Here is a 12,472-nt window from a genome sequence, read left to right as displayed (position 1 = left end):
AAAAAGCCCTAGCACCGCGCCTGGTGCAAACCAGCACTTGTGATTTGCTCGCTCAAAACACGCCACAGGCAGAAGCTCATGTTTGTTCTTGGCTTATCTCTCCTGGTTTGGTTTTTTTTGGGGTCGAATGCCAAAGAGGGTATGATCCAAGTATAAAAGTTGGCATGGGAAGAACTGCCACTCTTAACAGCTGCCTTCCCAAAGGCATGGCAGCCAGCTATCCCACACTATTTTGATAGTGTAGTAATTTGTTATTAAGTTTGGTTTTTGAAAAGTTCGAAAAATTAAATGGGCAATTTGAGGGGGAGTTTGGAGAGCCCCTCCCTTACAGTATCACAGGGTCAGTCAAGAATATAGAGAGAGCGGGAGGTACAGGGGGGAGAGAAATATTTGGAGGGGCTTTGAGGCAATAAAACCTTTTTGGCATCACAGTATGACAGCAAGGGATCTAGAAGAGCAGTCAGTATTACACACACACACACACACACACACACACACACAGCCCTGATTCAAAAAATACTGAGTGAGTTAAGACCAATTGCTTGACTTCATATCAGTCAAACTTCCTGTATATTCTCCTTTTGAAAGTCATTTTATTTCCTGGTTACAGGTAGGTAGCCGTGTTGGTCTGGATCGAAGTAAAATAAAAAAAATTCCTTCAGTAGCACCTTAAAGACCAACTAAGTTTTTATTTTGGTATGAGCTTTCGTGTGCATGCTGAAGAAGTGTGTATCTGAAGAAGTGTGCATGCACACGAAAGCTCATACCAAAATAAAAACTTAGTTGGTCTTTAAGGTGCTACTGAAGGAATTTTTTTTATTTTATTTCCTGTGACTTTAAAAATAAACCTGATTAAAGGAAAACCTTCTTTGGACCAGTAAGGGACAGAGAAGGGGAGGAGAGATGAGGACTCTTGGTCTGCCATCTCAGATGGCTAATAGGTGGCTATTTGAAAGGTCTCCTGTTCATTCCTTGCTCGTTCCTCCCTCTTTTCAGGAGCTTTTGCAACTGGAAGACAGGCTGGGTAGTGTGAACAGGGGGGCCGTCCAGAACACCATTGAACGGTTCACTTTCCCACACAAATACAAGAAGGTAAGAGTTGGAAGAAGATCTCAACCTACCAGAATTGACACTAGGCACTGACCATTATTGGAGGCAAGGCTGACGCTGGCTACAACTTTTTTAATTGCAAAAGTAGACGAAATCATAGCTGCCAAGTTTTCCCTTTTCTCGTGAGGAAGCCTATTCAGCGTAAGGGAAAATCCCTTAAAAAAAGGGATAACTTGGCAGCTATGGACGAAATTTGCAGGCATAACAGCCTCCTTGCCATCACTGGATTAAGCTTGACAAATCGTAGGCAGATACAACCAGGATGTTTTTCCCATGCAGGGCATCTTCAAAAATTGAGTTGTTTTTTTTAAGACAATCAACAAGCCTTTAACTTTTAATTTTAAGAATGAATGAACAGATGTGGATGCAACACAATCTTTGCCCTCTATGAATTTGCCTAATATCAGTGGCTACCACATCTTGTGGTAATAAATGCCATACATTAATTGTATGCGTGTAAAAACAAGTACTGCCAAACGGTTTCACGCTGAATGACTCTGAATTCTAATATTCTGAAGCAAAGAGACTAAAATGTATTTTTCTGCCTCATTTATTTGTTCTGCGGGTTCATATCAAATCTGGGCTGCTTGGAAAGGAATAGTAGTAGTAGTAGTAGTAGTGGTAGTGGTGGTAGTAGTAGTGGTGGTGGTAGTAATTATTTATTTTAAGTACAGTAGTACCTCGACATCCGAATGCCTCAACTTCCGAGGGTTTCGACTTACTAAGTCAGCAAACCTGGAAGTCTTTTCGCCGCACACGCAGTCAGCGCATGCGCAGAAGCGCAAACTCACGCTTCGCGCATGCACAAAATGGACACTTCAACAACCGAAGGTTTCGACTTACGAAGAGCGCCGCGGAACGGATCGCCTTCGTAAGTCGAGGTACCACTTTATTCACATAAACTCCTGCATTGGCTGGTCTTTTGTTATGAGCAATGAGTCTTAATGGAGGCCTCAGCTTCCAAGAGAACCAGTGATGCGTTTGACATGTTACCTGTGTGTGACCTTAAAACTCTTCGCTCCAGGTGAGAGGTTGCCACACACACATCCATCAACCTCTCTTTCCCACTGAGACAGGCGGAGTGCTAACTAGATTCGGCATCCGTAGAGTTTTCAACAGGGCAGGTTTCCCTAAACTGAATGTGCCCAGTGAGGGCACTGGTGAAGCCAGGCACCCCCAACCTTCGGCCCTCCAGATGTTTTGGACTACAATTCCCACCATCCCTGACCACTGGTCCTGTTAGCTAGGGATCATGGGAGTTGTAGGCCAAAACATCTGGAGGGCCACAGGTTGGGGAGGCCTGGGTTAAGCTCTTTGCCATCTAAATCCCCACCCGATCCTTAAGTCCTTTAGGCGGCCATCTTGTGTAATGCTGTGATCTTTCCTTGACCTTCTCGACAGAGGAGACCGCAGGAAATCAAAGCAGTAAAGGAAGATGGGGAGGAGTCGGACACCGATGAGAAATGCACCATCTGTCTCTCGATGCTCGAAGACGGAGAGGATGTGAGGTATAACTATTCTCCAAAGGGATTCTGAGTGAAATCTTTCTTATGTTCCTTCTCCATCCACCTCGCTCCACCTCAAAGTTTCATCACTTTCATTCTTTGTTTGCTGGTCTGTGCTTCTATGGCAAACTCCCCCTCCACCACACAGATAGATATTGCCTCTGAGCAAATCAAGACGTCAGTCCTCATGAACTAAACAGCCAGAGGTTTGTAACTAGGGCTGCTGATGGGGTTGTCTAAGGCCTTAGTAGCACCCCAGTGCTTCTCTCTCCCCTAAACCACCCACTAATTGCTGTTGAGCATAAAGGATGCTGCACTGATACCTCCCGTTTTTTGGTTATTTTAAAAAAAGATTCTTAATTGGTATTTCTCCATGAGGACTAGCACCATAACATTTCAAAAATGCAAATGCTCAGCCAGATCATGTGGCACGCAGCTAAAATGGCAACCATGCTATCTGATAACTGGGTATCACCAACATCCCTTTCTAAACTCAGTGGGGGTTTTTTTCTTAAAAAAATGTTTAGGGGTACTCTCATTTTCCTATTCATATTGAAATACTGCCCCTTAATGAGGCCAAACTTAGATTCAGAAAATGTTTAGGGGTATGCGTACCCCTGCATCCCCCCCCCCGAAAAAAGCACTGCCTAAACTTTTTTGCATAGAGAATCCTGTGTGTGCCCTGAGGCACTCTTTGACACAGCCACAGTCACCCTCTTTTTTTTAGTATTATTATCCCGGTCTCCTCCTGCTTACAGTCAGGCTGAGCTCCAATCATGTTCAAAATGAGGGATGGCAAAGCAGAGATCACGTGAGACCTAGGGAATGAAGAACGAAATGGCAAGACACCTCAAGTTGCTCAGCTCAGTCTTCACACCTGGGTAGTTCAGTTGATTTGAGTGTGGTGCTTTTAACGCCAAGGTTGCAGGTTCGATCCCCGTATGGGACAGTTGCATATTCCTGTAAATTCCAGTAAAAATCAGGACAAGGCCCTGTTTGCCTTCAAACAGACTTGGTACACTCTGACCTGTGAACCTTTGCTGACGAAGAATTGTCGAAACAGGGCCTTGTCCTGATTTTTACTGGAATTTATTTTTGTTTGCCTACTATACTGGGATTGATTCCTATTTGAACTCTTCATCACACAAATAAAACCGTGTGAAGATATATTTGAAATCCATTTTTCTTTTGGCCCGAGTTCTTGCAATTTACTGTTTATTTCTGTCCCAGCTCCTGCCAACCTAGCAGTTCAAAAGCACGACAGTGCAAGTAGATAAATAGGTACCACTGTGGCGGGAAGCTAAACAGTGTTTCCATGTGCTCTGGTTTCCGTCATGGTGTTCTGTTGCAACAGAAGCGGTTTAGTCCTGCTGGCCACATGACCCAGAAAGCTGTCTGTGGACAAACACCAGCTCCCTTGGCCTGAAAGAGAGATGAGCGCCACAACCCCATAGTCGCCTTTGACTGGACTTAACCCATCCGGGGGTCCTTTACCTTTACCTTTAAGGAGGAGCTCAGGGCAGGCATCAGCCGTTGTGCTGAGGTCCCAGCCGTTGCACAAAGGTCTTGCATGATGGTGCCAGGCTGAGTCTCGACCTCTTGCCCAGATAACAAAGAGCCTGACCTTCTGTCTTCCAGGCGTTTACCTTGTATGCATCTGTTTCACCAAGTGTGTGTGGACCAGTGGCTCGCGACCAGCAAGAAATGCCCCATCTGCCGAGTGGACATTGAAACACAGCTTGGGTCTGACAGCTGAGAGGAGAGCCAGCTCTGGGGATGTGTCCTCTTTTCCTTTCCTTTTCTTGGTCCTTCCTGGGGCGTCAAAGCCCCTTTGCAGCAAAAGTTTTGCCTTTCTGAGCCATTTGATTTTGTGTGTGTGTGTGAAGAAAGCCTGCAAGCACATTCGCAGATTATTTTAAAATAATAATAATTAATTTTTAAAAAGAAGAAGAAGAGGAAGACGAAAATGAGGAAGACAGAAAAGATGATGATGATGAAGAAGAAGAGTTGGTGGTTTATAATATCTAGAGGTAGGAGGAGATCCATGCCACTTTGTTGACTGCGAAGCATGGGATGCGCAGCTAGAAAGCCGGCGGGAAGAGTTAGCTGTGGGAAAGGACGGTACATAATGTTCCTAGTTATGGCCTCTCAATCCTGCTTCTCAAAAGGATTGTATATAATATACCTCTTGAATAAGTAGAAACACATTAGGGGTTCTTTAGCTATTTCTATGGATGGCTTCCGGAGCATGTGCGCTTAAAGAAATGTCGTCTTTTGATGCCCTGTCATCTTGTGGTGGATATGTTGCTATTAACCTAATCTGCACCAAACATCACATTGGGGTTCTTGATTTCGTTTCGTTTTTCCATAAGGTTCCTTACTTTGGTGCCTGGCTGAAACATTATTGGGGATGGGGAGGTGGGGGGACACAATGACACAAGAGTAAAGTTCTTTTCTTGCCTGGGTGAAAACAGGGGGGGAGGAATCCTGTTTAGCAGCATTTGAGTCGGGAAAAGTTTGCGGTGAGGTAGGAAATTAAAGAAAATGAGGGAAAGTGGAAATTGGAAGGAAATTTGGGGTTGGGGGTTGGAGGAAAGAGCGGGAAACTGTCTTCCTGTTTATCTGCTGGTGCTGGACATGATGCTCAGGGCACAAGCCCAGGATGAATTTTGCTTCCGTCTACCGGATCTGAATGATGGGTCTCCCAAGGAAGGATTAGAACATCTCTCCACAAACCACAGGCTTAGCCTCTTTCTCCTTCAGAAAAAGACATATGAGGTGTTATTAATTTGACACTCTCCCTTTTGGAGCAATGGGACCATTTTCTGCCTCTTTTAAAAACAACATGGCAGCCATTTGATTGTCAGTAGGCAGGGAGGTCCTGAATTTGCTTGGGGGGGGGCAGTGACAAGGTGACTTTTAACCCTGGAGGGCTCTTTTTGGCTCTATATCTTGTGACTGGGAGGAGGAAGCGATCTTCATCTGGTCTTGTGCATGAGTTGGATAGGTGGTTTAAGCTCCTAGTTTTGCTAGTAGAATACACTGTCTTTGGTAACTGGTCGGGGTGAGTCTGAAAGGCCACAGGAAACAGATTCTGCCGTCTCTTGGCAACACAATAAGCACAAGCCCTGCTCTCCAAAGCATGGAGAACGGGGCCTAAAGACCACATCTTGCCTGTTCTACCTTAAATTCTTGCACAAAAACAACATGGGAAGTTTCTCATCAAATCCCATAGAACTCTTCCAGAAATAATCCCCCACCTCGCTCTCTCAGGATCCCAGAAACTGAAGGAACGGCAGGGGCTGACTGAGCGAAATCTTCCACTTTTCTTCCAGATCTTTGCGCTGTCTACTCTGTGTGTGTGTGTGTGTGTGTGTGTGTGTGTGTGTGTGTGTGTGTTTAGAGAGGTTTTAGCACTCAAGACAAACCCTGCAATGCTTATTTTTCAAGTGGCTGACTCTTGGCTGTGTTCTTCCAAAAGAGCCTTATGGCTGCAAATTAAGTAAAAGGGGAGGGGAAAACTTCAGCCCAAATTTACATGGTGAAAGTCTTTTGATACATGGAATATTCTGAACACAAAACAACATTTCAGGTTCATGGGAAACATTAGAATGATGCTCTGATCTTGGGAGGCAAATGTGTGCGCATATGTAGTTATTATGTCCTGAAACTGGTTTTCAGGCTGTCAACTGCGTAATATGCACGTAATGTAGCTAAGTTGGGCAATGTCTACTGAAGGAGTGTTCCACATCCTTAGCAGAACGGGGAATGATATGTGCAATCTGCTGTTCAGGAAGAGGAATGAGGGTCAGGACAAATTCAGCCATTCCCGATCTCTTTTCCTCACCAAGCAGCTGACCAGTGGAATGACAGCTTCCTTTACAAAACTTTCACCACACAGCAGAGAAGCCAACACTTAGGGGCCATGGGGGCTAGGCTTCCACAAAGTTGATGGGCATTCCCATTCAAATGGTGTGCGTGCACCGCTTCATGTGACCGATTATGCTGCATGGGGCTGTCCTGGGCCCGCAAAGTATTTTATTCAAGTTGGCACCCCTGCCCCACAGCCCAACATACTGCAAACATTCGGCTGGTTTTTAACCTGTATATTTAAACTGGTCTCAAACTGGTCTAAAACAGAAGGCCATGCCCCCCTGGTAAAATTACTTTTGCGTGCTTGTTCAATATTCTTTGTAGGAGAGTCCTTGGCCCATACACTCATGACAGTGGTTCCTGGCGGCTCCTTGAGCGGTGACCATCATAGGTATTTTATGTCCTTCTATTTTAGGCCTGAACCCAGGATGGGCTGTATAGCACAAAGCATACAAAACAAGTGAAAACCATAAAAACACACACATTTCAATATTGTTGTTGGTGTTTAGTCGTTTAGTCGTGTCCGACTCTTCGTGACCCCATGGACCATAGCACGCCAGGCACTCCTGTCTTCTACTGCCTCCCACAGTTTGGTCAAACTCATGTTCATAGCTTCGAGAACATTGTCCAACCATCTCGTCCTCTGTCGTCTCCTTCTCCTTGTGCCCTCCATCTTTCCCAACATCAGGGTCTTTTCCAGGGAGTCTTCTCTTCTCATGAGGTGGCCAAAGTATTGGAGCCTCGGCTTCAGGATCTGTCCTTCCAGTGAGCACTCGGGGCTGATTTCCTTCAGAATGGATAGGTTTGATCTTCTTGCAGTCTATGGGACTCTCAAGAGTCTCCTCCAGCACCATAATTCAAAAGCATCAATTTCAATATAGTTTCTTTATTATTATTTTTAAAAATGCAAAAACAACATTATGAAAACTGGTCCTTTGAATCAGGCGGCTTACTTGAGGGTTCAGAAGTGAGAGAGGCTGATGGCCCAGTTCATAAGCTCATTTTTGTGTGCTATTTTTACTACGTTGCATTTTTCTCATCCGCTGACCTTTACAGATAAAGCTAGCTATAGAGTGATCTTTTCTTCCTGCCTGGCCAGAAGCATCAGTGTTTTAAAAGGCTTGCTAGATGCCCAATTCATTCAGGATGAAAACAGCCCCCTGGACCAGTTTGCAAAAGTACAAATATATTTATATGAATGAAATTAATTTGATACTCTCCCTTTTGGAGCAATGGAACCATTTTCTGCCTCTTTTAAAAACAACATGGCAGCCATTTGATTGTCAGTAGGCAGGGAGGTCCTGAATTTGCTTTTGGGGGGCAAATATATGAATATATATATATATGAATGAAATATATATATTAATGAAACACCCCACCTCCAAAAAGAAAAAGAAAAAGCTTGGGATGCTTTCTAACTGTGAGTGGGTGGAAACAGAGAGATTGGAATCCTGAGCAGCTTGCAATGATGAATGAATTGATTAAGTTGTCTAAAACTCACATGGTGATTAAACCAATTTTGCTTGGTGACAACCTAAAAACAACAATGATAATCACGCCCTCCCCTGAAAATGTAAAGTTCAGTTCAAGAGTACAATTTTTGCAATAATAAATATTTCAATCCCTTTGTCACAAGAGGCAGTGATTTAAGCGAAGGCTCACCCTCTCTCAGTCTTTTGCCTGGCAGTCCTCTGGAGGATCAAAAGAAACAAGCATTATCCCACTTGCCTTTATACATTTTTAATACTCTGAGGCAACAAAGGAAAAATAACAAGCTCCCCACACCCTGCACATTTTTCTATTACCAAAAGGACTTCAGTACAAGTGGGGGTCCCACAAATGTTTGCAGAAATATTTGTTCTCAGTTCAGACCTTCTTGCCATTTTGCCCCCATCCCTTCGTAACAACCACACATTGCCTCTTCTGTCTTCAGCTCCTATGCGCTGGTGCCTTTTTTGACCAGTTTATTCTAACTTATTCTGTGACCTCACAGGAGCTCAGCCAATGGCTAAGAATGGCTTGCAGGTAACTGCCAAATTGTGTTTAATCCCTCAGGTTTTATTGCTGGTATTTGTTCCTGACAGGGTTGGGGTTTTTTTTTAAGGGTCTTGTAGAACTACTATTTCCCAGCAAAACTTCACATTCTCTCTTTTATATATATCGTTTTATTAGCATTCCTCCAACCCTCAGCCCAAAATGCCAAGCAGGGACAAAGGATGAATGGAAAGTATAAATGTGAGCATGGAAACTCTTCTCCATCATGGGTTCTTCCTCCTTTCCTTGGAAAGGCTGAGGCAGTGGGATGTAATATTTGAGCACACTTTCTGTCTACCTTAGCTTCTTTCCCCATTGGAACAAATGAGGAAATCTCTTGCATTGGATTCAGAGACAGTGATTGGCTGACATGAGTCCCCAAGCTCATGGCTGCCCACTGCTGAGTTCCAGCCTCTTTACTACTTCTGTCTGGCCATGCTATTTAGAGAAGAAGCTCATTGCAGTTGCCTAGCAAGACCCAGAAGTGCTCCCTCAACAGAACCCAGAGGGGAAGGAACTGAGGCATAAACCAGCAGAGCAAGCCGGACTTGGACCCTGTTCCAGAGAGCCCATTCATTTGGTTCTACTAATCTGGGATTGACACCTGCATCCAACCCAAGTTCTACTCCTGCTGAAAGGAGTAGATCTGAGTTAGTCACGTCCATTAATGTAAATGGATCTGTTTTGAATAGAACTGGCATTGGGTTTTAGCCAATGCTAGCCCTACTCAGAGCCGACCCATTGATGTTACTCGACAGGACTCACTTAGGAAGCTAAATAGCTTAGTCGGTAGAGCGTAAGAATCTTAATCTCAGGGCTGTGGGTTCAAGCCCCACATTGGGCAAAAAGGTTCCTGCATTTCAGGGGGTTGAACTAGATGACTCCATAATTATATTATTCTAACAGGTCTTCTTCTCTGAGTAGAATTTAGTTGCATGCAGCCCATAGTGTGCCACAAAACTTTGACCAAAAACAGCATTGTCCGTTCTGGAAAACAGAGTTGATCCCAAGATGCGAGGAGTGAGAATGCATTGCAGGCTGTTGAACTAGATGAGCCTTTGGGTCCCTTCTATGATTCTATGAATGGTTTTCTTAACCAAACACATCTGCTGTAATGAACAGGCTGTGTTCAGTGATGCAACTCTGCCGGTTCCAGGAACTTCTGTGCACAAAACAAAACTAGAACCTCTCCCTTTGTGCCCTCAAAAACAGCTCTGGAGGATTGGGGGACCCTCTGAAGCATTTGCAGGGACACACAGGGAGATGAGGAAATGAAATTCTTGTTGCGCAGAGGAACCCTGCTGGCATGACATTGGATACAACCCTATGATTCCTCATATGTCACCGTCTTGTTTTGCTTTGAACAGAGGAAGAGAGAGCGCAGTGGCAATGGGAGGAGGCAAGTTTGGAAAGATTCACTTCACATGATCTTTCTTGTCTTCTGAGGGAAGAACAGGCATCCATTAATTTTCTTTTGAAACAATTAAAAGCCCTCTTTGCAAGGAAAAAATCCAAGGGTCGCTTACTTTTGCTGGAAGGTGGCGCTAGAAATCACTAGCCGCCTTCCAATTTGCTTTGCTAAACTTTAGGGTTGAAGCCCAAAGTCAAGAAGAGTTGAGTGCCTTGGGACTTAAAAACAAACAAACAAACAAATAGAAAACATTGCCCAACAATATGGCTTGGGCTTACTTCCAGCAGCAGCAGATTATACTGTTAATAGCATTTAATAATCATAGTAATTAATAATAGCAATCAAAAACAAGAGTGATATGGGATATTGGTAATGGGACAGGGGTTTTGGTTGTGTCAAGTTCTAAGCAAATGTACAGGGAAAAGTTGGCCAAACTTCAACCAAAGGGGCAGCTTGCAACATGGGTTTCTTCCAGAGATTCTTGACTTACATAGATGGGCAACCAACAGCTGTTTCCATGACTGGCTATGCTGGGATTGAGCTTCAGAATCTATTTACAAGCTGAAAACTTTCATCCTGATTCTTTCCAAAAGAGTTGGCCTATTTTCATGTACAGGGTGCTTCCACTCAGAAATGGCACCCACTGCTCCCTTTTTAAACTGCTAAGCACAGGAAGAAGAATTGACCTCAGGGGACCCTAGTTCTTCATTTGCGCTGTGCTATCTGCAATGATCCTGGTTAAACTTGTTCCAGAATGTAGCTGCTCCAGCATCACTATTTGGCTGGGTTGCCGCCTCCCAGGACAGAGGTCTTATTAAGTGGTCTACCGAGAAGGAGAGCCGCCATCTTTGTTCTTGTTTTCTTTTCTTCGTGGGACCCATTGGTTTGAAAGTGGCAAGTGTTGATTCCAAATCCTCCTTGGATTTCCTGTTCCTAAGGAAGAAGGCACCCACCACCCCAGTTGGGGGTCTCCCTTGCTCCTGCCTCTTATGGGACAGCTATGGAGACGTGCTAGCCCATCTTATTCTGGGGCCTACAAAACTTATGGGACTTTATTAAAATCACAGCAAGAATGGAATGGGAATTACTGTGGCATTTGGTACCAATGAAGAGGGGGAGATTCCCTCCCTCAAAGCAAATGCCACCTTCAGAGGAGAGGTTTTCCTAAGGGTTCAACGCCCTCTGCCAGCTGCAATCCCAGTAATTAGCAGCAACACCCCCCCAACTGATGCTATTTGCATTCTTCAAAACCTGCAGTTAGATGCATTTGATGTCGCACCTAGTTTGACCCTTTGTGTCTTGCAGAAAGTGCTTAGACCTTGACAAAGCCAAACTCTTACTTGGGAAATATTTTTAATGGGGAGGGAAAGGGGCTCTTTTTAGCCCTGTCTGAAAAGCAACCATTCTTCGTGGGAGGAAGCAAGAGCTTTCAATCCAAGTGCTTAAAAGCCTATGCGAAAGTATTAATATATATACATACATGCGTACATATATATATATTATATTATTTGCCTAATGAATAATAAGCACAGGTTTTTTTAAAAAAAATGGTGAAGCAAATCACCCAACCCTCATTGGTTTTTTTTTTTTTAAAAAAAATATTATTATTATTATTATTTGGAGTGAGTGGGTGAGGGACGGCGACTTGTACAAGTGAATGCATGTGAACCGCCAGAACTGCATTAGATGATATTCAGTGGCTTTGCAGTTAAACGTCTTGTGTGAATGCGGACATGGAATGATCTTTCAAAAAGAAATCTCTAGAAACACACACACAAAAAACACATTGATAGTTTACAGGGTTTTGTGAGTTTAAATGCCTTATATTTAACAATCATAATTTATGACTAACTTGTAGATATTGTGGGTTCTTATTTAATTATTTTTATAGTTGGGTTGTTTGTTCTTTTGCATTTTTAATTATAATTTATTTATTTAGAAATGAATACTAATTTTTTTAATTGCTCCTCTATTACCTCATAATATTTTTTTTGGCATAATTTCTGGGAATGGAATGCTTTGCATGCGTCGGTACTTTCAAAGAATAATAATTTTAAAAAAATAAATGATAAAATGGGCGGGGCACATTTATCGTTTCAAAAACAAAAACAAAAAAAATATTCAGGGTGTGTGATGACAAACTGTATTACTTGTGGTGCTGTTACCTTGGAGACATTCCATACAAAAAAAATTAAATGCAAAACTTGGATTCTGTATGCTGTGACATAGTGGAAAATCTGCAATATAGTGGCCGTGTTTTAGCACACACAAACACACATACACACATTTAAAACATATATAGATATATAAATATATAGATATATATGGATATTATTTGCACTCATGATCAAATTGTGATGATCCACTCGCTCCTGCCTTTGTGTGTGTGTGTGTGTGTTGAGGGAAAATTGCCACCCTCAAAAACCAAACAGAAGGAATGTCTCCCTTTTCCGAAAGCTTTGGATGAAATGCCAAAAAAAAGGGATCTTCCTTTCCTTGGGGATTTATGCAGAAACAAAGGATGCCCACGAGAGCTGAT

General features: G+C 43.3%; 1 protein-coding gene across 1 annotated transcript in view; it reads left to right on the top strand.

The window, feature by feature from the left end:
• The window catches only part of ARK2C (arkadia (RNF111) C-terminal like ring finger ubiquitin ligase 2C), a 78,614-nt gene extending 67,116 nt beyond the window's left edge, over nucleotides 1-11,498 (top strand). Inside the window, exons 7-9 of the mRNA XM_035100848.2 lie at nucleotides 997-1,092; nucleotides 2,512-2,618; nucleotides 4,254-11,498. Coding sequence (XP_034956739.1) covers nucleotides 997-1,092; nucleotides 2,512-2,618; nucleotides 4,254-4,371 — 321 coding nt within the window. The 3' untranslated portion in view covers nucleotides 4,372-11,498. The remainder of the gene's footprint in view (nucleotides 1-996; nucleotides 1,093-2,511; nucleotides 2,619-4,253) is intronic.
• Nucleotides 11,499-12,472: the final 974 nt, after the last annotated feature.

This window comes from Zootoca vivipara, chromosome 11 (assembly GCF_963506605.1).
Source record: "Zootoca vivipara chromosome 11, rZooViv1.1, whole genome shotgun sequence".
Taxonomy (NCBI): Eukaryota; Metazoa; Chordata; class Lepidosauria; order Squamata; family Lacertidae; genus Zootoca; species Zootoca vivipara.
This window is presented reverse-complemented; position numbering and strand designations above follow the sequence as displayed.